This window comes from Meriones unguiculatus, chromosome 10 (genome assembly GCF_030254825.1).
Source record: "Meriones unguiculatus strain TT.TT164.6M chromosome 10, Bangor_MerUng_6.1, whole genome shotgun sequence".
NCBI classification, from domain to species: domain Eukaryota; kingdom Metazoa; phylum Chordata; class Mammalia; order Rodentia; family Muridae; genus Meriones; species Meriones unguiculatus.
Genome location: NC_083358.1, coordinates 109,312,690 through 109,338,497, shown reverse-complemented (window position 1 = coordinate 109,338,497; position 25,808 = coordinate 109,312,690). Strand labels below are relative to the sequence as shown.

Below are 25,808 nucleotides of genomic sequence, written 5' to 3'. Positions count from 1 at the left end.
CAAGGTAACTGAACAAAGCAAGTCTGAGGCTATTCTAGGTTATATGAGATGCTATCTTCAAGTTTCTCTTAAAGTTTATTTAGCACATTGCCAAGAGAGGGGCCACATGGCATCATTAACATGAAAACTGGGCTAACTTGCCAAACTCTGTCTCTGTTTACAAGCTGATGCCCGTGGACAGTGTGTGTCTATTTCAATTAAAACATCAATACCCATCTGAAGAACTAATTTCCTAGGGCCTGACCTTGTTACTACAGCTATAAAGGTTAGGAAATACACATTTTATTTGGTCACTCATCCCATTACCACTTAATACCACCTGACTTACTTGCTCCAGCAAAATGTACTTTTTGTATTTAGAGATCAGGTATTAATTGACTTCAACTACTGGGATCCTAGGAACAATGGAAAAATTACTCGAAGAACCAAACTCTAATACCTGTGACTATATAAAAAAAACACTAAATTTAAAAATAACTCTTTAATCATATGCACATACAGGATGAGGGGTAGCACCAGGCAGACCGACTTGGTAGTCTCTTTGCGCCAACGTCTGCCTGGCACAGTTCTGAGATCACACGCACAGTGGGTAGGTTGGGAAGTAGAGTGAGAAGACGAAGAAACGAAGGTGAAGGAGACACAGGGCAGCAGTAGTCTCAGTCTGTGCACTCCAGCACAGACTCGCTCAGCGCCAGGTCCCAGTAGTGTTCGGCCCCGTGCTTCTTGAAATGCTCGCGAGCCATGTTTTCTGTAGGGCACTGTTTAAACTTCATCTCTCCAAAGCTCCGGTCTTTGGCTGTACCCTAGGTAAGAAGCAAAATTGGTATTCACTTATCTGAAAAGAATAACTTGCTATTTGGCCCACACTGCCCTTGAATTAGAACTCCTACCTCAGCATCCTAATGCACCACCATGCCCAGGAGAGACAAAAACTGCAATAAGCTTTCTAATTCACTCCCCTTTCCAATATCTGGAATTGAACTTAAGAGCCTTAGTCATGTTAGGCAAAACAAAAGACCTAATAATGTGTGTAGCCACATACCAAACTGAAATGTGATTCTATGATAAAATAATTATAACCACCTCTTAGATATTTGCATCATTATATATAAGGGTTTCTGTCTTTTTCTTTTACTATTTTTAAAGAGAACCAGAGACTTAAACAACTTTTTTTTTTTTCCTCAGTACTAGGGACTGAGCCTAGGTGTCAGGCATGTAAAGAAAGCACTGTACACTAGCAAGAACCTTTTTTTTTTAAAAAAAAAAAAAATTCTGAAAGATGGCTGAGGAGTTAAGAACAACTACTGTTCTTGCTGAGGATCCAGGCTTGTTTCCCAGCACCCACAGGGTGGCTCATAATTATCTGTAACTCCAGTTCCACGGGATCTGACAGCTTTGCTTCTGGCTTCTATGAACAATAAGGCATGCAAATGATGTAGAGACACACATACAAATACACATGCATGCACGCACGTGCACACAGGCAAAGCACTCATACACAAAAGTAAACCTTTTTAAAAACTTAAGGAAAAAAATGTGTTTGTGATCTTGTGAGTGCAGGTACCTAACAAGGAAAAGGGGTCCTTGTAACTCCCTAGAGCTGGAGTTACAGGAGGTTGTAAGCTCTTCCAAAGTGAGTACAGGGAGTTGAATTTGGGCCTGCTCTAAATTATTCTCAATACCAACAAATCAGGGAGATCAAATAACAGCCATATTTTATAGACAAGGCAATGAAATCTGACACTGGCTCAGAGGGAAGAGCTGGCTGACACCAGCATGCTATCTCTTTTGCTGCAGAGCTGTATGCATTTTAGAATAGCACTCTGTCGCCTGGCTACACTCCCAGGCCCCACCCAACCAACATCAGATTCTCAGGCCTAGATCATGTTTCATTATACACAGAGGGTATAATATAATTTTTCCCAGAGAAAAAAAATACAATTTACTCCCATCTCACATTCGGCCTGGAAATATATAATTTCAGTTGAGAATTTGTATTCCTAATATCAGCATTTTCCATACACTTTTCCAGTTGCTAAAGACCAATTTTTTTTTAACTAAAAATTGCTATAAATATTCCAGCTAACTTTCTACTTCAGCATTTACAAAGATTACCAACCTCCCACACTAGTACACATTTGTTAGTTTTCTTCACAGCTTCTTCATCAGATTCCTCATCATCTGGAAAAGATAAAAGAGCTTAATACTTGTATTATTTTTTGAGACAGGATCTCACTACTATACAGATCAGGATGGCCTCCAACTTACAGATCTGCCCACCTCCATTTCCCAAGTGCTGGGTAAAAGTTGTGCACCACACTAAACAAACAGCAAACACACACATGCACGCACGGGCAAGGGCTTGCCAGCCTTGAGATAAGGTTTTACCCTGTAACTCAGGCTAGCTCCAGCTTAAGACCATCCTCCTGACTCAGCCTCTTGCATGCTGGGATTGCAAGCTTCTGCAATCACACCCCACTAAACAGCTTTTCTTTCTTTACCTGTGCCCCAGGCCAACCCCAATGTCCAGGGCTTTGAATGTGATAGACAAATGCTTAACCAATTAACTCTAAACCCTAGCTCCAAAATTATCTTTGCTTTGGCTGGGCATGGTGGCTTCTGCCTATAATCCTAGCACTTGGGAGGCAGAGGAAAATAGACCTCTGTTGAGTATGAGGCCAGGTAGGTCTATATAGAAAGTTTCAGACCAGCCAGGGCTACATAGTGAGACCTTGTCTCAAAACAACAACAAAACCCAAAATTTATTTTTCTGATTAAAGTAGAAAGCTGGTCTTGGTCTGAAAATGTTTTTATACACTCAATACTCTAAACTTTGTTTTTCTGTGGGGAAGGCAAGCTCTCTGTATGATCTGCTTTAAACTGGCATGTGACCTCAGTTGGTTTCAAACCATCTTCCTACCCCATATTCTGAGTGCAGGGGTTATCGGTGGAAACCACTATGTCTGGAGCAATTAATAAAAAAATACCAACTGGTTTTTTTTTTTTTTTTTTTTGAGACAGGGACTCATATAGCCTAGGCTGCTTTAAAACTGCTATATAGCTCAGGATGGCCTCAAACTCCTAGAAGAGCCTCTGAAGTGGGATTACAGTGTGGACCAACGTGCCATAGCTAACAAGAAACCTACCAAGGCGGTAGAGAGTGGCGGTGTACACCTTTAATCCCAGCACTCAGGAGGCAGAGGCAGGTGGATGTCTGTGAGTTTGAGGCTGGGACAGACATGGTTACAACACAGAAACCTCGTCTCGTCTCAAAAAAAAAAAAAAAATATATATATATATATATTATAAAATAGATTATAGTACATATTTGTTAGTGAAAGCAGTTTTCTGACTTTAAATAAAACTCTTACAACCAGAACTCACAACCAAGACAAAGAAAGCCACCCAGCTGGGAAAAAAAATCCTTTAAAGATACGGAGAATGATAATTTTACGCTAATATGTATGATAATGCAATAAATATTTCATAAGCATGTAGCAGTACCATCTAAGTAAGTCAGTTTAGCTGGGCATGGTGGCACACACCTCTAATCCCACCAGCAGCGGCAGGATCTTATGAGTTTAAGGCCAGCCAGAGCTATACACTGAGACCCTGTCTCACAAACAAACCAAAACTAAGTAAGTCTGTCTAGAATTCTTGAACGCTAGAGTATTTCAGTCAAGTCAAGAGAAGAATAGACAGAACTATTATTCCCACCTCCCATAGCTCTCCCATTTAATCCCTTCTAACCCCAATTCACCATCTCCCTTCGTGTTAGAAGTCTGCTCATCCCACTTTATCCGATGTAGCATGAGACGCTTAAATTTCTTCTGGGCCTTGGGGCCTGGAAAGGAAATGTTGAGAGTTGCTAAGATGGCACAGTAGGAAGAACCCAGTTACCACTGGGTAGGTGAACTAACCATAGGAGCCAGAGTGCGGCCTTCTACTCAGCACACAGAGAAGCAGAGGCAAAACATGTTTCACAGACACCTCTGAAACACCACATCTCTCTCTTCTCCCACTACGCCAATCACTGCAGGGTTAAGGTGGTCTAGAGATAGTTTCTCTAACTCTTTGCACACTCACCCCCTTCCACCACCACCACGTTGACATCCTTGTGCAGCACCACCACCCCCGTCAGGTACAGCTGCCCAGCATTGGCCTCAATCTTGAACTTCTTGGCTGGGTTGCTCAAATTTCGAACTCTAGAGGAGGGAAATTTTAGTTACGTCTTCAGTTTTACCATCAGAAGCTGCCTGATGGAATGGCAAATTGAGAAGGATCTAAGACGTTGATCTTTCTAAAATCAAGACCCCTGGAACACACAGTTACATGTCTATTCTCCTGTAAATACATTCTATTTTGCTGTTTAAAGACAGGGTCTCGTTATGTAGTCTGGCTGGCTTGAAATTCATTGCACAGACCAAGCCTGCCTTCAACTCAGGAGATTTGCCTGCTTTTGCCCCCCAAGTGCTGGTCTTATAGTTCTTCATAGCAGGTAGCTAAAATTTTCTCTATGAATGAAGGAGAGGTACATACTACCATCAAAAAATATTTATAAGCTCACTGTTCCAGAAGGTAGAAAAGCAAAAAATTCTGTCCCCTCTAGATGCCACATATTCATGAAACTTTCTAAGCAGAGACATCAAAAAAAAAAAAAAAAAAAAAAAAAAAAAAAGGTAACTACCTATAGATAGTGGTCTTAAGAGGCCAGAGAACAGAGAGGGACCTCTTTTAGTAAGTGCTCCTCTGTATTATTAGAATTTGTCTTCTTTTCTAGCTTGGGCTAGCCAAAAATTTGCTATGTAGCCCAGGTTAGCCTCAACTCAAAACTGTCCTGCTTCTCCTAAGTGCTAGAATTATGGGCATGCGCCATCCCACCTGGTCCAACAATTTTAATCTGAATAAACACTAGCTTTCTAATAGTGTACTATTATACATACACTACCTGTAGAATAGTGACGAAGAACTAGTTAATAAAATAGGTATTTGTATTTCACAAGGATGAATAATGTGGTGGGTATGCTTTTAAGGCCACAGCGATTCTGCCTTAATCACGGGGAATATATTGAGAATTCAGGTGCAAGGAGATCATGATGGAGCACAACTTTAATCCTAGAACTGGGGAGGCAGAGGCAAGTGGATCTCTGGGTTCAAGGCCAACCTAGTCTACATGGTAAGTTCCAGAATAGCTGGGACTATGTAGAGAGATCTCAAAAGATAAACAGCAACAACAAAAAGTTTAGGGGCAGCGCCTGTGTGAGCACCTACCTATACACAGATATGTGCGCCCCCTGTGAAACATCTTCTTTAAGCTTTTTAATTTTCTTGACCTTTCTCTGTTCTGCTGTAAGTTTTCGGGCAGCGTTGGCCTCTTCATGCGCTCTGTCGTGACAGGAAGGACATCCACAAGTGAGAAAGTCATGGCAGATCAGAGGCAGGGCTAAGGGAAAGAGAGAGCAACAGAGGACTCTCCCCTCCCTCCAAGACGGATCCCAGAAGGGTCTGGAAGGCATCGTCCTGGGCTCCGCCCCACCCCACCCCACTTACTTTTGTCTCTTTGCCATCTGAGCTCTGACGTGGGCTTCTACCTTCGTAGGATCTTGGACTGCTTCTGTTCCTAATACTCGCATTAAATTTGAGATTCTCACTACAATGGAGAGGACAACAATGAATCTCCTCATCTATGTTAGACAACTTGTTTTTTTGTTATTTGCTTGTTTGTGTTTTGCTCTCAAACACTGCTTATTTCAAATCTCTGCTCAAAATTCACTTTCTACAATAATTCCTACCTTGACGAGCTCACTCCGTTAACTCAAATTCTGTAAAAGTTCAAAAACAAAACCCTGACATTTAATTAGCATTAGGTTCATGTACATATTACTAAAAAGAGGGATCCTTCCTTCTCCCCTTAAAAACATTTCTCTGGGGGAGGGGCATGGAAGGGGATGAGGAAGGGTGGATGGGATTGGGAGGGGATGATGGAAGGGGGCTACAGATGGGATACAAAGTGAAAAAACTGTAATTATAAAAAAATACATTAATTAAAAAAATTTCTCCAGGGGCATGGTAGCGTATGCCTTTAATCTCAGCACTTGGGAAAGCAGAGGCAGGTGGATCTCTGTGAGTTCAAGGCCAGCCTGCTCTACAAATGGAGTCAAGAACAGCCAGGGCTACACACAGAAACCTGGTCTTGAAACACCAAACACCAAAAACAAAACAAACAAACAAAAAACAAAAAAATTAAAAAAAAAAAAAAAAAAAAAAAAAAGAGAAGTATCTCACTTTAACTCACTATGTTCTCAAAGCTGGTCTTGAATTCCTGATCTTCCTGCCTCTTCTAAGTACTAGGATATAAGTTCCAGCCACTACTCCTGAGTAAAGTTATTTTATTAGTTTTATCTATGGGTGTTTTGCCTAAATATATGTCTATCCACAACATTGTACATACTTGGAGGTCAGAAGAAGGCACTAAATCCTCTGGAACTAAATCCTCTGAGTTACAGGCATTTGTTAGCCACAGTATGGGTGCTGGGAATCAAACCTGTCCTCTGCAAGAGCAGCGGTATTAAACACTTAGGTACTGCTCTAGTTTTCTCAAAATACTTTTTATTGATGCTGCTTTTGTTTTTATTTCTCCCTTTAAAAAGACTTTCTGCCACAGGGTGGTGTTGCACACCTTGAATACCAGCCCTAGGGAAGGAGAGGTGGGCAGATTTCCCAGTTTGTGGCCAGCCTGGTCTACAGCGCCAGTTCAGAACAGCCAGGGCTACAAACAAAATATGTCTTGAAAAAAAATTTTTTTTTAATTTTATGTGCATGAGCGTTTTGTCTGTGTTTGTAAGAGCACCACGTATGTGTACCATGTATGTGCAGTGCTTATGTCTAAAAGGCATCAGATCCTCTGAAACTGGAGTTTTAGATAGGTGTGAACTGCCACGTAGGTGCTGGGAATTGAACCTAGGTCCCCTGGAAGAGCAGCCAGTGTTCTTAACCACTGAGCCATCTCTCCAGTCTCTATTTTTGTTTTCTTAGGACAGGGTTTCCCTATATAGCCCTGACTGGCATCAAACTTGCCATCCCTGAGTCCCAGACTCTCAAGTATTGGAATAGAGATGAGTGTCAACATGCTCAGCTCTGTATTTTTGTGTGTATGTTTTTGGAAACCCATCTTTTGCCGGGCACAGTGGTGCACACCTCCTGCTTCATCTCCAAAGTCCTAGCATTACCAAGCCAGTGCCATCACGCCTGTATGTCTGTATTCCGAGGACTATGTATAAATCTCTACAAATACTACAACTATTAGCTTCATGAATGTTTTGTTTGTTTGTTTGTTTTTCAAGGCAGGATTTCTCTGTGGAGCCCTGGCTGTCCTGAACTCACTCTGTGGACCAGGCTGGCCTCGACTCAAGAGATTCTCCTTGTCTCTTCTCCCAAGTGCTGGGATTAAAGCCACGTGCCAACCACCACCTGTCTGTCTTCATAAACTTGATATCCTGTCAATAAACTTAAGAGTTAAAACAGTAAATAATAATTAAAAATAAACCCTAAGTGTTGGTATAATGTTCTTTTAAAATGTATATGCCTTACCCTTGTTAATTCAAATGCTGATTTCCCCACCCCCAACTCTCTGGTTTCAATTTGGATATTGCATTGTGATACTCACTATAAGCATCCTGTCCCAACTCTTGTGTAAACAAGACACAAATAAAGCAACTGGATACAATGTTGTGCAATGGGAGGAGCCAGAGGACAGGAAAGAGGGGAGGAGCTCGAGGAGAGCAGAGCAGAGGAGAGCTTGGAGGACTTGGAACATGAACCAGACCTAAGATTTCACAAAAAGCAAGTATAATGTGGGAAATCTAAATGTTAGGAAACTGAGGGCATGGAGGTTTAAGAGGGAGTAAATATTGCCCAGCATTGTGTTCTAGGTTAACTAAAAACCCAGTCTCTGTGTGGTGATTTGGTTTTACAGCTGCTGAGGATTAACAGCAGCGATACCAGAAGTTAAACCCATAGTAAATATTAATAACTTATACAACACCTAAGTGACCTCTATAATAAAATGTGTTGATCTGTCATTAGGAAACACAGCACAGGTAAAAAGAGAACCTGTAAATGATTCAGAGAAACAAAGAGGTTAAAGTTTCTAGAGGACAGACATGTAAAAGGAACTTCTGTTGGCCTTCGTCAGGTGCTGTCTCGGAGTGTTACTACTGCCTTTGTCTGCCAATAGGCCAAGTCCTGGAAGCTTCTAGCCCCCACACTACTTAACGTAAGCCTAGAAGCACCTGAGACTTACTGCTTAACATGCTCACCCTTTCTCGTTCTTTCTGTCCTCAAAGCTGGCTGGTTCAACTCCACTTCCGACTCAAACTCCTCTCGAAGATGACTTATTCAATCTGGCTTCTCTCTTGACCCCTTAATTGTTCTGTTTGGCCTCAAACTAACTCCAGCAATCTTTTCTCAGCTTCTGGCTCCTTCTCATTCTCTGGCTTGTTCTGTCTTCACCTGTGTCTGTCTGTCTGTCAGCTTGTTCTCTCATTCAACTTCTCCCTGTAAAACTCAACCAGTAAAAAGGCTTCTTCTCTCTGCATTTCTCATTAAGTAGCTTCCCTGTCCTCTTTCTACTCGTGAGAGCTGGGTGTAGCCTACTCTGTCAAAATCTTTCTCACTCTGATTTATTACTTTTTTCTGACACTTAGTTTTGTTTTTGTTTTTTTAAAGACAGGGTTTCTTTGTGTAGTGTTGTCTGTACTCGAATCACATTTTAGACTAGGCTGGCCTTCAACTTGCAGAGCTCTGCCTGCTTCTGCCTCCCTGAGTGCTGGGACTACAGGCATGAGGCACTGTGCCAGGCTTTAGGTATCACTTTCAATCACGAGCACTTCCTCCTACAAACTAACTTTACTTTCATTGTTTGGGATTACATGTATACAACCATGGTGGGAACTAAGCTTTTCTTTACCTGAAACTTCTACACCAGGCTGGCCTTGAACTCAGTCTGCTTGCCTCTGTCTCCTGGATTAAAAGCATGCTTGTATTCCAGCAGGATCACACACCCTAGAAAGTCTTTGGATGTGATCTCTTGCCAGAACAGCCATGTTCTGAATTAAAATTCCTCTACACAGACACAGACACAGACACACATACACAGACACTTATTTACTTTGTGGTAGTAGCAGGGCCAGCAAGACACGTACCTTTCGGTTCTGGAGGAGGCATCAGACCTAGCCTGACCTTCTCCTGTAGTTCTTTTTGTGCTTCTCTCCTTGTTTGCCTCCGAAGTTTCTTTTGCTCCTTCTTTGTAAGATATACACCCAGGGTAACTGGTGTGTCATTGTCAACTGTTAGAAAGAAAAATGAGTTACCAAAGCATTAATTATAGAGGGATTTAGCTGAGTATCCATGATTTAGAAGAAGAAACATTAAAACTACCAACAATTTGAGGGAGGAGGTTGACATATGATCTTGCTTTGTAGCCCAGGCCAGCCTTATACTCAAAGTCCTACTGCTTCTACCTCAAAATTGCTGGAATTAAAGGCATTCACTAACTGTAACTGACCTGTCTGTTATTTTTAAGTAGTGAGAGAGATAATATTGTTGTTTATCTAAGTCAAAGTATGATCTCTCTGGCTGGAGAGATGGCTCAGAGGTTAAGAGCACTGACTGCTCTTCCAGAGGTCCTGAGTTCAACTCCAAGGAACCACATGGCGGCTCACAACTATCTATAATGAGATCTGGTGCCCTCTTCTGGCCTGCAGGTGTACATGCAAACACAATATTGCATACATAATAAATAAACCTTAAAAAAAAGAGAATACTTTCTAAAAAAAAGTATCTCATAATTTTCTAAGTTGTTTTTCTCTAAGAACTGAATACTTTCACCACATGCAATGTGCACTGGGTATGGACTAGAATTAAACACAGGTCCTACTTTCTATATTTTCTGTTCTATGGAATACAACTTGAAAACCATTAACCTATATCATAAATTTTCTGTTGGCAATGAAGCTATGCTAACCACTATATAAGCAATGACTCCATTTTAGTACAGAACTAGGGGGAATGTGCTGGCAGGAGAGATGGCTCATTGGTTAAGAACACTTAACTGCTCTTTTAGAGGAACTGAATTCAATTCATACCACCCATATCAGGCAGTACACAAATGCCTGCAAACTCCAGTTCTGGGGGATCTGACTTCCAAAAGCATCTGTGTGTGTGTGTGTGTGTGTGTGTGAGATACATAGCAGTGAACTAAACGCTAACAGACTCTGGTATTGCCATTGCTATGGAGCAATTTCCTGTCTCAATGTTGTGTAAAAATTGTTCTCCATTATCTCTGATTGGTCAATAAAGAGCTGAAGAGCCTATAGTGGGCAGAAGGGTTAAGGTGGGACTTGCAATCCCAGTGGGGGGTCCCAGATGGTGCAGGGTGCAGAGAGACAGAGAGACAGGGACAGGGACAGAATCAGAGATGAGGGGGTCACCGGGGCATAAGGAGGGAGTCCCCATAGGGTCAAGGACAAAGGAGTGGCCAGGGCAAGATTACAGGACAGGTAAAAGGGTATGTGGCTGGGAAATAATCTATACAAGAATAGACAGGTTAGAATAGATGAGACTCTGGCCAGCTATAGTGCTTTGAAGCTTATTAATAAATGTAATAGGTCTCTGTCTCATTGTTTGGGAGCTAGAGCAGGCATACAAAAAAATCTTTAATTCAACATGAATTAGCACACATCTTCCATTTTTCAGTGCCTTGGGTTAGAGAACTTTGGATTTCCAACAGACTCCACCACTCCACACACCCTTACCCTACCCAGGCAAAGGAACAAACACATAGGCTTACATTCAATAACAAACAGCACAAGTAGCCTGGAGGTGTAGCGCACACCTGGGATCCCAGTGCTCAGGGAGGCAGAGGCAGGTGGATCTCTGAGTTCAAGGCCAGCCTGGTCTACACAGTAAGTTCCAGGACAGCCAGAGCTAAAAAAACAAAGCAAAACAAAACAAAACACCACACAACAACAAAAACAAAAACCAAACAACCCAAATAAAACCATAAAACAAACAAACAAACAAAAAAAACCCCAATAGCATAAGTAATAAAGTGGCGCCTCTAAAGGACATCTGAAGAGTTAGTCAGATTTTGTTGCTAACAATGCTAATAGGCAGCAAGGTAAAAGTATGGGGCCTGACAGTACACGCCTTTAATCCTAACACTCAGGAAGCAGAGGCAGGAGGATCTCCAAAAGTTCAAGAGTAGCACTGTCTACATGGTGAACTCCAGGCCATTAAAGCTACACAGTGAGGTTCTTTCCCAAAACAAATAAACTAAAAGCGCCCCTATAATCCCAGCACTCAGGGAGGCAGGCGCAGGTGAGTTTGAGGCTAACCTGGTCTACAAAACCGAGTCCAGAACAGCCAAGGCTACATAGAGAAACCCTGTCTTGGGGGGAAAAAATTAAAAATATATAAATAGATATTAAAAGCAACAAGAAAATGAGGATGGGCAGTTTTGTTTTGTTTTTTTAACTTTTATTTACATTTCTTTAGTTTGTTTGGTTTCATAGATTCTGCTGATAGATCTTTTTGTTATTTTGCCTTTTTTCTTTATTCAGAGCTGAGGACCGAACCTGAGTCTTGTGCTTGCTAGGCAAGGGCTCTACCACTGAACTAAATCCCCAACCGACAGGGGCAGTTTTTAGTGGTGGTGTAACATGGCAAAAGTTCAAACTTATGATATCCATCAGTGGGGCCTAATTAATGATCTCAATGTTGCCCACTAGCCACTGGCTGGCTATACCATTTAACTTAATTAGTTGAAAAACTACAAAGGGCTGGAGAGATGGCTCAGCGGTTAAGAGCATGGGCGATTCTTCCAGAGGACCCAGGTTCAATTCCCAGCACCCACATGGCAGTTCACAACTGTCTGCAACTCCAGTTCCAGGGAATCTGACATAGACACACATGTAGGCAAAACAGCAATTCAAATAAAATACAAAATAAGAAATTAAGCCAGGCATGGTGGTGTATGCTTGCAATTCCAGCACTCACAGGGGCAGAGGCAGGTGGATCTCTGTTAGTTCGAGGCCAGCCAGCCTGGTCTACAAAGTTCCAGGACAGCCAAGGCTACACAAAGAAACTGTGTCTCGAAAAAAACAATAAATAAATAAATAAATAATAAAACACAAGGCCTTCAGTTTTCCTAATTCAGTTGTTTTTAAATGCTAACAACCACATGTGGCTATAGGCAGAAAGCACAGGCAGACTTCATGCCCTCTGTATGAAGTTCTCTTGGCTAATACTGCTCTAGAACCTTGGCTGGATAATCTATACATTACCTGGTGGGTTAAGCTGGGCTGGATGTTCAACAAGATTTGTGATTCCAAAATAATCTTCCCTCTTGGGATTTTCCTCTGTACTAAAATTGGAGGAAGAAGAGAAAACAAGATATGTGGGTAGAGATGATGTCAAGAGTACCCTAGAAACACAATGAAAACATCCACTCTCTATGCATTCTACTGTACTCATTAAGCACTACCTATACTATCTACTTAGGTAATACATAATTTTCAAACTGAGAAAATAGGGTTTCATAAAAGTTGGACATGTTGCTACATGGTGGCGCACATCCTTACACATGCAGGGTATTCGGGCAAAAGGCTCATAAACACTAAAAATCAATCTTAAAAAAGCTGAGTGGAGTGGCATACACCTGAAATCCCAGCACTCCTACAAGGTGGGAACAGGAAGAAGAGAACTGGCTGGCAAAATCCTATGTGTAACACACTGGAGGAGACAAGAGAGACCCTGACTCAACAATGTGGAAGTAAAACTGACTCCCAAAAGTGTCCTCTGACCTCCACACATACAGCGGCCATGTACGCACCTGCACCTACACGCGCGAGAGCACACACACCCACCCCTAAATAAACGTAAATGAAAAAAGGGCAAGGATACACTTTGTCTTTTTTCCCTAGCTCTACAAATGGATCGTCACAAACATGTAAAAAATACAAAATACATAGAAGAAAGAACTAAGTGTTCTGCAGACTCACTTTTGTATTTTTTGTCTCTGATTCTAGTACACTAACCCCAAAAGCTAAAAATAACTCATGATAGTTTGAAAATGTTTGTGCAGTTACCTATTTCCTTTGGATTTATCTATTTCCTTTGGATTTATTTGAGGTGTATGTATCATCTCTCTAGGAGTAACTAACAAACTCACAGGTCAAAGCCATTGGGTATGATGTAAGAGTCCCACCACTCAATTTCAGGGATATCGCCTTCCTTTAGCTCCTTTTTAGGAGCAATGAGGGCAAGTCTAGTTGAAGTATGAATGCCTGTTTTTCTAGCAGCCTGTGAAATCTCTGCTTGCAGCTTTTCCAATTGAGCCTAAAAGCAAGATAAAACAAGACCAGGGTAAGTTGGAACAAAGGAATGTCACAGAGTCATAAGCTTCGCAATACCCCTCATTAAAGCCCTTACACCTAATGCATTGGATTTACAAATTCTGAGAGATCAGAAAGAGGAACTTTGCTCTGTTCTATTTTTTACTCAGGTTTACTTAATGGCCTCACTTTCTCCCTCTTCCTTCACTCCATACTGTGTTTGCAGTAGACATGCATTAGTGGAATTCTATGAAAACCTCACCTTGAGAAGACAAAAAGGTCAACTTAACTGACTATAGTCAATCCAACTCTTCCAAAAACATGGATTTTCTGTAGTAAATTTTAACATCAGGCTATCTTTCATCAAAAGAAATCAAGATAATGGTTCTGAACTGTTTTCCTCAACTGTCAGCATGCAGTAGTCAGAAAGAGAAATCTAGTAAATGTCAATTGTTCTAAAAATAGAGCACATAAGCCAATTATCATTATTTTAAACTATGTATTTAATTTCAAAAATATGGACCTGACACAGTGCCAGCTTAACTTCTAAGTTACCTTCGTCCGCAAACGTTGAGCAATCTTTTCAAATTTGCCCTTGTCATGGAATTTAAAAGTGCGTCTTTGGCGCTGGGAAGGGGCAATTGAGACTCGGGGGTCAAAAAAGGTGTTAGATTCCATGTCTTCTGATGGTTTTTCTTTTAACTGCTGCTTGAATTGTTCTCTCTTTACTGCTCGAATGTTTGCTTTGAGGGTAGGCATTCGGTGTGTCAGCTCAATCTCTTTGCCTGTTGCATCTACCGTTCGACCTTGCTCATCCAGGATCAGTGGTGTAGGCTTAGTCTGATCTTTTAACTCTACTTTCCTACAAAAAACACCCCACAAAGAAATAAATCCTACATGGAGCATTAAAGCAAAACTCAACAGAAAACAGAAGAAACCAAACCTCACAAGCACAAGTGTATAAAGTAACTTTAGGGAAGGCAACCGCACTCGTTCTTTTTTTTTTTTAATTTATTTAATTTTTACTTTATGTGCATTGGTATGAGGGTGTCAGACTACCTAGAACTGGAGTTACAGACAGTTGTGAGCTGCCATGTGGGTGCTGGGAGTTGAACCCTGCCTGGTCTGTTTGGAAGAGCAGACAGTGCTCTTAACCACTGAGCCATCGCTCCAGCCTCCTCATTAGGGTTTAATAAAATCTGGATTTAAAGATGAAAGTAGGGGCAGTGAAGAGATGACTCAGTTGAGAACACTTGCTGCTGTAGCAGAGGACCTGGTTTTGGTTTCCAGCACCCACTCTGTAACTTGAGCTTCAGAGAATCCTGTGCCCTCCTGGAACCTCTGAGAACACCAGTTAACAATGTGCTACACAAATACACATGCAGGCAAAATACTTATATACATAAGTTAAATAAATCTCAAAACTGCAGCAGCAAAAACAAAACAAAATAAAAAAAACAAAAACAAAAACAAAACCCAACAACATAAGTTAGTTCAGTTTTCTTAGCTAAGAATGAATATAAAATATCACCCTAGGCTGGGAATATATCTCAATATCAGAGCATTTGCACAGCAGATTCAAGTTCATGGGCTCCCACAAAAATATATCAAATTGAGTATTTAGATAGAGGGCACAATCAAATGAAATTGTAAAATCATGTTGAGAAAAATGTTATCTTTTTTTATATTTTGGTTTTCCAAGGCAGTGTTTCTCTCTGTAGCCCTGGCTGTTCTGGAATGCACTCTGTAGACCAGGTTGGCCTCAAACTCAGAGAGCCCCCTGCCTCTGCCTCCGGAGTGCTGAGACTAACGCCATGTGTTGGCAATGCCCAGCCATTATCAAATATTATTCTCGAATTACTTTATTTTTAATTTATTTTCAGGTCTTCTGGACCTGGACTTATAGACAACCACCTGTGGTTGGTAGGAACCAAACCCTGGCCCTCTGGAATAGCACCAAGTGCTCTTGAACTGCTAAGCCACCTTTCGAGGACCCCCAACCCATGTTGTTATTTCCTGTACATTGGTGCGTTACCTAAATGTATGTCTGTGTGAAGGGGTTAGAGCTCAGAACTGGAGTTACAGACAATTGTGAGCCACTATGTCGATACTAGGAATTGAACCTCGGTCCTTTGGAAGAGCAGTCAGTGCTTTTAACCACTGAGCCAGCTTGGCCCTTTCCACTTTTGTGGTGGTGGTGGTGGTGGTGAGACTGGGGATTGAGAGCCCAAGACTTCCCGAAAGCCAGCCAAATAAATGTTCCACTACTGGGATCTATGGGCTACACTTCTACCATCTGCTCCTAAATTCCTCAATCAGTCTTAGGATGGCAAACCAGTAACAAAACAGACAGGGTCTTGCTATGTAGTCCCAGCTTGCCTAAAACCCGCTCTATAGAAAGGCCAGACCATATATGCCTCTCTATTCCTGCCTCTCCCTCCTGAGTAAGAGAGTTGCAGATGTAGCACGTGTCTCACACATCCAGTATTTGGTCTCACTCCATATGGTTCAATGGCTAAAGCTTCAGTGGTGAGCCCAAAAATCTGGTTCTAGTCTTAGCCTCATTAATAGGTGAAGACAACAAACTCTACAACAAAGCCAAAACTACATGTAACTGGTATTTAGGTCATAATTAAAAACATGGAACTGTAGCCGGGCGATGGCAGCCCATGTCTCTAATCCCAGCACTCAGGAGATGAGTTCCAGGATAGGCCAGGGCTACAGAGAGAAGCCCTGCCTTGAAAAAACAAACAAACAGCAAGCAAAAATCCAACACAAAAAGGGAACTGTAAGAAATTATTTAATGTTCTTTGAGGAAAGAACAGGTCCAGAGAGCTCAGAAGTGGTAAGATTGTGTGAAAGATACTCACGGAGGAGCTATGCCCATGGCATGGAGATTAGCCAGGCCCACCATGTTGGCATTGCCAATAAGCCCTGGCTTCAAAGCCAGCTGGGCCTGGATTCGGGCTTGCAGTTCTGCTGCTTTCCTTGCCTTCTCAATGGCATCATTCATAAAAGTAGCGGCCTGGGAGGGCTGAATAGTGTTGCCAATTGGAAGTCGCTCTGGTTGGGAAGAAGAAGGTGTCTTTGGCTGTAAGACAGAGATTTAAAGAAATCCAAGGATTTGAGATAGATAGGCATACAGATACACACACCATGGCAGATTATGGTAGATAACTGTGGCACTTTCTGGAATCTCATGTGAATGAATGACAACAAATTTTGTGCTAAATATTTTTTTCAGAGTAATCTGAGCACAATACCTGAGGTGTAGGGGGGCTAATGAAGCTCAGTTGTTTTTTCCTTTCCTCAATTTGTCGTGTTGCTGCTTCCATCATCTGTTTGATCTGCTCTCCAAAGAAAAAAATTGGAAAAGATTAATTTCTCCCGTAAATGTTCCTAACTGAAAAAGCATTCATTTCTAGAGACCTAGAAGTCTGTGAATGTCTCCACAATACATATATTACCCTCATCATAGACGAGAAAATCTAATAAAAATAAGCTTATCTTCTAGAACACTACAATTTTTCAATCTTTCTCCCCCAAGATAGGACAGGTCTATCAAGTAGTATTCACTACGGAGATCGAGAGTCAGACAATATGAGTGCCACTTTCTGCCTGTATAAATGTCTTAACCTCCAGGGGAGTGTGGGCCCAGGAGGAGTTTAGGGAGGGGGCTACCACTGGGAAATAAAATGAGTAAATTGTAAAAAACTAAACAAAAACAACTTAACCTCTAGGAATCTAAAAAGGGGGAAGCATTAAATGTGTGCTCCCTAACAAAGTGCCACACTAATGGGTGGGGACGGAGATGGTCAGAGTTAAAGCTCTCAGCTTTCTTACAGAGGACCTGAGCTCAGTTCCCGGCACCCACACGGTGGCTTTCAACCATCTCTAACTAGTCTAGGAAATCTGACTCCTCTAACAGGCTCCTGGCACATATACATACTCAGGTATACACATAAAATAAATATATATAATGTTTAAAAATCATGTTTATCAGCCAGGTATGGTGGCACACACCTTCAATCTCAGCACTTAGGAGGCAGCCAGATTTCTGTGAGTCTGAGGCCAGCCTGGTCTACACACAGTGAATCGCAGGACACCCAGGGCTAAATAGTGAGACCTTGTCTCAAAAAACAGTATCAATCATGCTATGAGCCCCTGACTTCCTAGTGTAGGTAACCATGGGCAACGGTGCAGGCCTCTTTAGGGGTGTTTCTATAAACCCTTGTGGTGTCCTAAGAAGTTCAGAAAAAAGCTCTAAGGATATATAGTCAAGGTGAGTGCTATCATTTCATTTAATTTCCCCAGGGATGAGGAGGTAGACGCATGGGCAAACAATAACACAACACACTAGGTACTCAATAAATACAATTTCAATAATCCTTAGCTGAACTAGTTCTGATCGAACCAAGGACCGCTAAAATATAATGCAGAAAATAAAACGTCCCCAAATGGTTAACACCAATTCAAACCCAGATTATGGTGAACCTGGACCCATGTGTTTCTTGTTTCAATGACAGAATCACTTTGCTTCTTTTAACTAACCTGGAGCTTTGTTAGCATGCCAGGGCTTTCTGACGGAGGCCCAGGGATCACCTCTGGCTCCTCTTCTACTTCCTCAAAACGAGGTATTCGCCGCTTCTTTACCCCTGATGATTCCTTTGAGATCTCGGAGTCATCACCAAACACCTCCTAAAGGAACCCAAGATGAAAGAAGAATTGTATCCCTCCCTGGGGGAAAACCAGAAGAAGCATCCCGACCCCTACCAGCATCCTGTGTTTTCCCCAGGGGAATATGACAATCTTCCAAATAACTACTTGCAAGAAGCAGGGTCTTCTAGACTCTCCACCAAGTGGACCATTTCACCCAACTTCACCATTCTACTACCCCATTCAAGCAAATTTCATCTCCATGTTTTTATAAATGTTCCCATCTCAAGATCTTCTCCAATGCTACTGTCTACATTTGTAAGGCTCTTCCTCCTTTCCCACAAATCCTGTCTAAAACTCACCTCCTCCAGGAAGTTTTCCTTACCACCTCATCCCACTCTGATCAGACTGCTCTTTTTGCATCCTCTTAGCACTCAGAGCTGGTTCATATTAGATTCTATCATATTGCTGACACTGTTTGCCAAGTGTTAAACAATTAAAACCTAAGTTCTTCCAGAAAAGAGGCCTGTTCTTTTTTTAGTATTCCCCAATAACATTTTCTTCTTATCATATAATGGGAACTCAAATATGTTGAATAATTTGCAAAATGAATTTACTAGGACCGAGAGTGGCCAACTGGAAGGGACAACGGGAAAAAGCAAATGTACACACCGGTGGAAGGCTTTGGGTGACATCCCCTCTTCACTAGGAGGGCTCGTGTTTTGCAAGGACATATCCTCAGCCAGGGGCGAGCGCTTCCTGGAACTCCTACAGTTCAAGAAAAAGGACTCTCCCATAATATATTGTGTGGAGTGGGGACTTGAATGGACCAAAAATGGGACCCATATCCCATGCTATCTAGGTATCTCCCTCAGGAAACCACTTCTACTACCCACCCAATGTAGTCAATTCATTCATAGCCTGGGCGTGGCACCTGCAGCGGCATGTACTACCTCAACATCACCTTCACTGTGTTGATCGGTAAAGTCTGTGGACTAATCATCTTAAGTTTAACACAAGTCTGAAATTCTATAGTCAGTTCTAAATTTATACAAAACTGTACTCAGATTTTATAACCTGTGACTGATTTATTGCAACTCCTCGCTCGTAAATTGCAGACTGATTTAAGGCAAGGACTGATTACCCTATAATGTTCTAAAAACAAAGGGATAGGAATTTCTATTTTTCTTGGTCCTATAGCATGGCCATAGAACCCAAGAAGACACCACTTATTTTTTTTCTGTGTCTCAGGAAAAGGAACTTAATATCAAAGTATCAAAAGCACTTTAGAGCTGGCATAATTGTACATGCTGAGTCTTAGCACTCAGGAAGCTGGGCCAGGAGAACGTCAGGAGTGTGAGGATAGTCCAGGCTTGGTAGCAAGATCCTGCCTCAAAAATCAAAACAAGAACTGGAGAGATGACTCAGAGGTTTAGAGTGATCACTGCTCTTCCAAGGACTAGAGAGTTTGGTTCCCAGCACCTATGCAGTGGGTCACAACCACCTGTAACTCAAACCCCAAGGGATCTGACATTCTATTCTGACCTTTGTGGGCACCTGTATGCATACACTTACACAAAATAAAAATTTTTAAATGAATCTTTGAGAAAGATCCATAAACAAAAGAAAACTTATTGAAGACAGAAACAAGTTGATCATGGTGGTACACACCTGCAATCCTAGCACTCGAGAGCACCATAGTGCCAGGACAGCCTGAGTTAGCTATATAGCAAGACTCCATTTCAGAACAAACCAACCAAAATCCAAGAGAGACAAAGGGAAGTGAGATAGAGAAATTGGCTACACTAGGGAACTGAGCTAAGAGAGACCAGCTACTTGACACTGCTCATAAATAAATTGGCCATGACTACACAGCAACCACAGCGCAGGCACTTGGTAGAAAAGGAGTATTTCTAGCTCTTTTACACATCCCATTCATGGAGCCAGGGACCCTCAACAGGGTACACAGCAATAGGGACTACATTGTAGTTGTTTTTAGGAATCTTATCTACAACTACATTAAATAGAAATCTCTATTTAACAGAATGAGGTCTACAGTCAGGAAGCAGTGGAGAAATAATGAAGCAACTTAATAGGCATCAAGTAGTCCAACATTTTTAGATCAATTTACAGGTATTAGCGAAAAGGAAATGGTGAAAAATAAAACCATGTATGAAATAAAGAACAAAGCTATCGATTACTTCTTTGGACTATTTCAAATAAAATTTGCTCATAACCAAAAGATGGTGATACTACAAATCCTACCCCTTTAATGTCTAAGGGTCCCTCTTGAACACTGGTATTCTACTTTGTTGTTCTTGTTTTTAACTCTATTTTTTGTTGCAATGCTGGGCCCAGGGCCTCATGCATGCCGGGCAAGTACTCTTCTTACTGAGCTCTCCCCCAGCTCCACACTAGGAGCTCTAGCAGTAGACGAGTGCACCGGGCAAGCTCAGCACACTCCTCATTGTTCAACACTCCTGAGCTTATTAGACAGTGAGCCGTACCTACCTTTAACTCTCTTTTTCTGCTTCTGTCACTGCTAGACTTGGAATGTCTAGAGCTTCGGCCTTCCTCCACAGCCTCAAACAGCTTATCCACAAATCGGAGAGTAGAATCATCAAGAAAAGGTTTCAGGTGATCTAACAGGAAGAAAAGAGGGCACAGATTGAAAAGGTAAAAGTATATAATCCAATACCAGACACATAATAAACAACAGACTAGTTAGGAAGGAAAACACTCTAACTTTTTATTTCTTTTATTGTATCTTTATTTTTTATTATTTGTTTGTTTATTTAGGTTTTTCAAGACAGGTTTTCTCTGGTAGCCCTGGCTGTCCTGGAACTGGCTCTGTAGAGCAGGCTGGCCTCTAACTCAGTGATCCACCTGCCTCTGCACCACCACTGCCCAGCAGGAAAAAGTTTTAAGAACTTCTTTGTAGGGGACTAGAGCACACACTGCTCCAGCAGAGAAGCCAAGTTTGGTACCCAGAATCCACAATGAGCGGCTTGCAACTGCCTATGATTCTAGTTCCAGAGGAATCTGATCCCTCTGAGGAAACCTTCCCTCATACACATATACCCATACATAGACACATAATCTACAACCACAAACTGTAGGGGCTCAAGAGATGGCCTATCAGTCAAGAACACTGGCTGCTTTTCCTCAAGGACTTAAATTTGAGTCCCAGAACCTACATGGAAGTTTACAACCATCTGTTGTAACTCTAGTTTCAGGGGATCTGACACTTGCTAGTTAACACTCATACATATAAAAAAATAAAATAAAAAATAAAAATAGGTAGACATGATAACACATGTTTTTGTTTTTGTTTTTAATTCTATTTTATGTGCATTGGTATGAGGATATCAGATCTCTTAGAACTAGAGTTACAGATAGTTGTGAGTTGCCCTGTGGGTGCTGGGACTTGAACCCATAGCCCTTTGGAAGCGCAGACAGTACTCTTAACCACTGAGCCATCTCTCCAGCCTCAATAACACATGTTTTTAATCCCAGCACTTAGAAGACAGAGACGAATTAGGAATAGATAGTGAAATTTGTAAAACTACGAAATAAATATTTTTCTCCACAGAATTCCCAGTTTCTAATATACTTAATGACCCTGCTGTATAAGGTAAAAAGGTTCTAATCTTTTTTGGAGCAGATAGTTGTACAGCCAGAGGAATCTGCTAAACAGAGCATCAAATTTCAAGATAAGGGCTGGAAAGGTAGCTAGCTCTGTGGAAGAGTACTTTGCTTGGCAGGCACAAGGGCTTGGGTACAGTCCCCAGCACCCTAAAAACAGCTTAGGATAAAATATCACCTTAACCTTTCCTACATAACAAATTATCAAAGACCAATGATAAAACCTACTGCCCTGCACCCTTTTCATGTATCTTATCCTTTATAGTTTACGACGTCAGTCAGAATCAGGCTATTTGACGGCAGTATACTTCCTATGCAAATTTGACTTAGGTGACTTGGTATGGTGACCGAAGATTGTGATTCACAACGTACCACAAACGAGAGAGAGAGAAGGACAGAAAGTGGCTACTTAAGCTTTTCCCGTTGTACTATAAGAGGGGACGGCTCAGTTGGTAGAGGGCTTGCTGGGCCCTGGCTTGCTCAAGCCCCAGTACTGAAAAATCAGGTGTGGTGCATGCCGGTAGACCAGTGGTTCCCAACCTTACTGATACTGCGACCTTTAATACAGTTCCTCGTGTTGTGGTGACTCTCAACCATGCAAGTATTTCAATGCCACTTCCTAAGTATAATTTTGCTACAGTTATGAATCGTAATGTAAATACCTGCTGTATAGGCTATCACAACCCCTGTGGAGTCACAACCCATGGGTTGAGAATCACTGACATAGAGGGAATTGAATCCAAAGTCTTAGGCCATCCTCACTACACAGCAAGTTGGAAGCCAGGCTCAGCACCATGAGACCCTGTCTTTTAAGTTAAAAAGGGGAGAAGGGAGTAGTGTACACCTTTGATCCCAACAGTCGGGAGGCAGAGGCAGGTGAATCTCTATCTGAGTTCAAGGCCAGCCTGAGCAAGTTCCAGGACGGCCTTGTCTCAGAAAAACCAAACAGAAACCAACAGTAAAAGAGGAGGGGCTAGTCTGACCTTTCCTTTGATGCCCCTAATAGAGACAATCTGAGGAAGTTCAATTAATGACTGGGATCTGTAGCAGAAGTTTTGGTGTCTTTAAGAACCTGTTATAGTACTGTAAAAATGTTTTGTTTTAATCACAGGTGTGGGATACGGGGCTGGTTCAGACAACAACAGACTCTGCCTCATCTGGGCTCTGAGAGGGGCTCTTTGCCTGCGGCAGATAGTGTAATTCTGAGAGTCTGGAGAGCGAGTAAATAAAGGGGAGGGGGCACTCCATGGAAGAATGCTGGTGCTCCCCAGCCGCTCCTGCTGCCATTGATGCAGTCTGACGAGAAGAACTTGAAGGTGTTCTGAAATGAAGACTGCACTTGCCACAAGGAACCCAAGACCCTAAAGAGCAGGACGTAGCCAAAGAGAACTATGCCCCTTTTCCATTTGAACCTTCTTTTTCTCCTACCTGGTACTGGGGTATTGGAAGGGACTGGGGTGAAGGGAGGTAGAGGCTTTAAGAAATAATAAATGAAACAGTTTTTAAAAGTATGCCAACACAAATCAATATACATGTTAAGTCAGAAGACACAGAAAGGTACATACCAGCCGCCTTCTTCTTGTCCATGCCCTTGCCCACACAGTTCAAGGCCGCTGTGACCACTGTGGGCTCGGAGAAACCCAGCACTCTCTTCACTGTCTTCTCTATCCATGGTTTCAGCTCATCCAGCTCCCGCTTAGACAGCGCCATTTTAGGGGAAAAGGAGAATGATAGCTCAAATGGGACAAAATACTATACCTAAAAGAAACCAAGCAAGAGTCAGAGAAAAGGAAAACAAAACAAAAATGTCAAGATGATAGTCTAACAAGAGTGCTCTCCCATTTCTATGTTCAACCCACTCTACGTCATATGGAGGGAAATAGTTTCCCTAAAAACCAAGCTTCAAAGCAGAAGGAAGTGGTCCTATCAGCTTTTCTGGTTTTTGAGACAGGGTCTGACCAACACTTCACAATTCTCCTGTCTCCACTTGCCCAGTGGAGATCTGGGATTACACCAGCATGCCTCACTATTCGATGTTTTAATTCTCAGTATCAGTCATCAATGCTATCTGAAGAATAAACAAATTAGGAATAACCTAGCCTGAGGAAATAGTTTTAACTTTTGATCCTGTCATACAAAAAAATGGGGGGGGGGGCAGGCAGAACATTAAAGAGTCAATCTAGAAGTCAACTTTACTATTCCTTCTACTTCTGGATGGAATGCTCTAGCCCAGCTTTGACCTTCTAGGGATGAAGACTTTTCTAAGGGATGCAAATAAGAGGGTTTATCCAAGTCAGTCTTCCTGTGTTAAGTCTCATAATCCTTAAGAACTCTGTCACATTTCTCTGTAGTTTTGTTCATGAGGGTGAGCATTCTATTCACCAGTAACTCAATACCATACTCTATAGAATTTGTCAGCTGACTTAATGAGAATAAACCCTAAGCTCGAAAAAAGACTATCCACATTTTCAATTCTCCCCCTTCTCACTTTTATTATTTATTAGCTCCAAACTCTCCACAACATTTTTTTTAACTTAATGCAATCTGGTATAAAATTTCAACACTATTCATGCTTCCATTTGGCTAAAATGTAAATCTTAAATCTCAAACATCCTCACAAGCATAGAGAAAAACATCATTTCTGATTTTCTTCCTAATGGCTGTATGACAATCAGCGAACTGCACTGGCCTCAACGTCCCAGCTGACCTCTTAGCACTGCCACACATCATACTATAACCTGGGAATTACTCCTTCAGGATGCTTTAAGACATCTAAAAGATAAAGCCTCTGCGTGGTCATACAAGCCTGTAATCCCAGCACAAGGGAGAATGAGGAGTTCAAGTTCACCCTTGGTTACAGAGTCCAAAGTCACCGGTGGCTACAGGAGATCTTGTCATAAAACATAAAGATGTCATCCAATTAGCATCTACGTTCTTGTCAGATTCACCTCTCATAAGATCTGTCACCATGCAGTATTAACTTTGATATATCTGAATGTAGTTGGAAGGACATGCCTCAGTGACAAGTTTTATGAATAATCCTTATGGCTCTTTTGGGCCATCATGAGATAGCAGTATACTGTCAATCAAAAAAAAAAAAAAAAAAGCAAACATGGGCACTAACAAAGCTCACTGGACAGTATGGAAAGAACCACCACATATAAGCCCTTAGCAAGTTAATTCTTCAGAGCTTCAGTTTACTCATCTTGGAAAATGGGAACACTTGACATAGCACTCCATTCAATCAAGTAACCATTACCTGTAAAGCTGACCACTTACTGCCTGTAGGGACACATACGGCAGTGAACAAAACCAGTCAAGAGCCCTCAGGTTAATGAGACTTACAACCCACTACAATTGAACAGGCTAAAAAGTGTAAGCGATTTTCAAAATCCAAATAGGTGAAGCACGTTAGCAGACGGGATGTGAGCCCAAGCACTATACTAACAGATGGGTGTCTTTAAATTCGACCCCATTCTCCAGAGATGTGCAAACAGAACAGTCAATGGGTAAGAAAGTTTCAGTCCCTGGAGTTGCCACTAACCAAATGTCCAACCGTAACGGCGAGAAGGCGTCAGCGTCGGTGGGGGGTTGGAGGGAAAGGAGAGGGAAGCAGAGCGCTCTTCTGCATGGGCAGGTAGCAGAATCCCATCTTGCGAAGGAATTCCTTCCTCCTCTCAGCTCCAAGCCCCTGCCGCCCCCCACGCTCCCACCTTTACCGTCCTTCCAGGTGGCCCCCGCGCCGCCAAGTCCGACCCAACTCCCCACCTCAGCGGCTCTGCCCACCCTGCTCCTTCCCGCCCCCGCCCTTCTCCTCCAGCAAGCCCATTGGGACTCCTTCCCCCGCCAGGGGCCGGCGCCCCGCGCGGCCAGCTTCCCGCCGAGCGCTCCCGCCCGCTCCTCCCCCGGGACTGGGCCCTGTGCAGCCGCTCGGACCGAGGGCTGTCCTCTCCGGGCGCGGGGCCGCTACTCACCTCACAAACTTCAGCCCCTGAGACGGAGCCCGAACGTTACACCGGAACCGGAAACCTTCCGGTCGCCCTACGGCCCGCCGTCGCTACCGCCACAGCCGCCGCCACGCTGCGGCCCCTGCGGCACGTGACCGCGGGAGGC

General features: G+C 42.4%; 1 protein-coding gene across 4 annotated transcripts; it reads right to left on the bottom strand.

Moving 5' to 3' along the window:
- Positions 1-466: 466 nt before the first annotated feature.
- On the bottom strand, positions 467-25,808 carry Prpf3 (pre-mRNA processing factor 3). 4 transcript variants are annotated; one of them, XM_021650527.2, is made up of 16 exons: positions 25,670-25,808; positions 23,261-23,453; positions 20,562-20,692; positions 17,946-18,092; positions 16,658-16,741; positions 16,265-16,485; positions 13,950-14,256; positions 13,232-13,398; positions 12,345-12,424; positions 9,204-9,347; positions 5,551-5,650; positions 5,272-5,385; positions 4,087-4,205; positions 3,761-3,844; positions 2,120-2,181; positions 467-803 (listed from the first exon to the last, which is right to left on the bottom strand). In XM_021650527.2, exons 2-16 carry the CDS (start codon positions 23,403-23,405, stop codon positions 657-659), a joined length of 2,052 nt encoding a protein of 683 aa, XP_021506202.1. In that variant the 5' UTR covers positions 23,406-23,453; positions 25,670-25,808; the 3' UTR covers positions 467-656. The 4 variants fall into 4 exon arrangements, 3 of the variants coding, with proteins under 3 accessions (XP_021506202.1, XP_021506203.1, XP_060249067.1); XM_021650528.2 differs by lacking the exon at positions 25,670-25,808 and adding an exon at positions 25,240-25,468; XR_009594825.1 differs by having other exon boundaries at positions 670-803; positions 3,751-3,844.

What these genes read in the sequence shown, in the direction of transcription:
- Prpf3 (XM_021650527.2), bottom strand. Translation starts at nt 23,405, where the DNA reads ATGGCGCTGTCTAAGCGGGAGCTGGATGAGCTGAAACCATGGATAGAG. An exon ending in GGACAAGAAGAAGGCGGCTG is followed by an intron (nt 20,693 to 23,260) that starts GTATGTACCTTT and finishes TCTTCCTGTTAG; the next exon opens with ATCACCTGAAACCTTTTCTT. An exon ending in AATGTGTACTAGTGTGGGAG is followed by an intron (nt 804 to 2,119) that starts GTTGGTAATCTT and finishes CTTCTTACCTAG; the next exon opens with GGTACAGCCAAAGACCGGAG.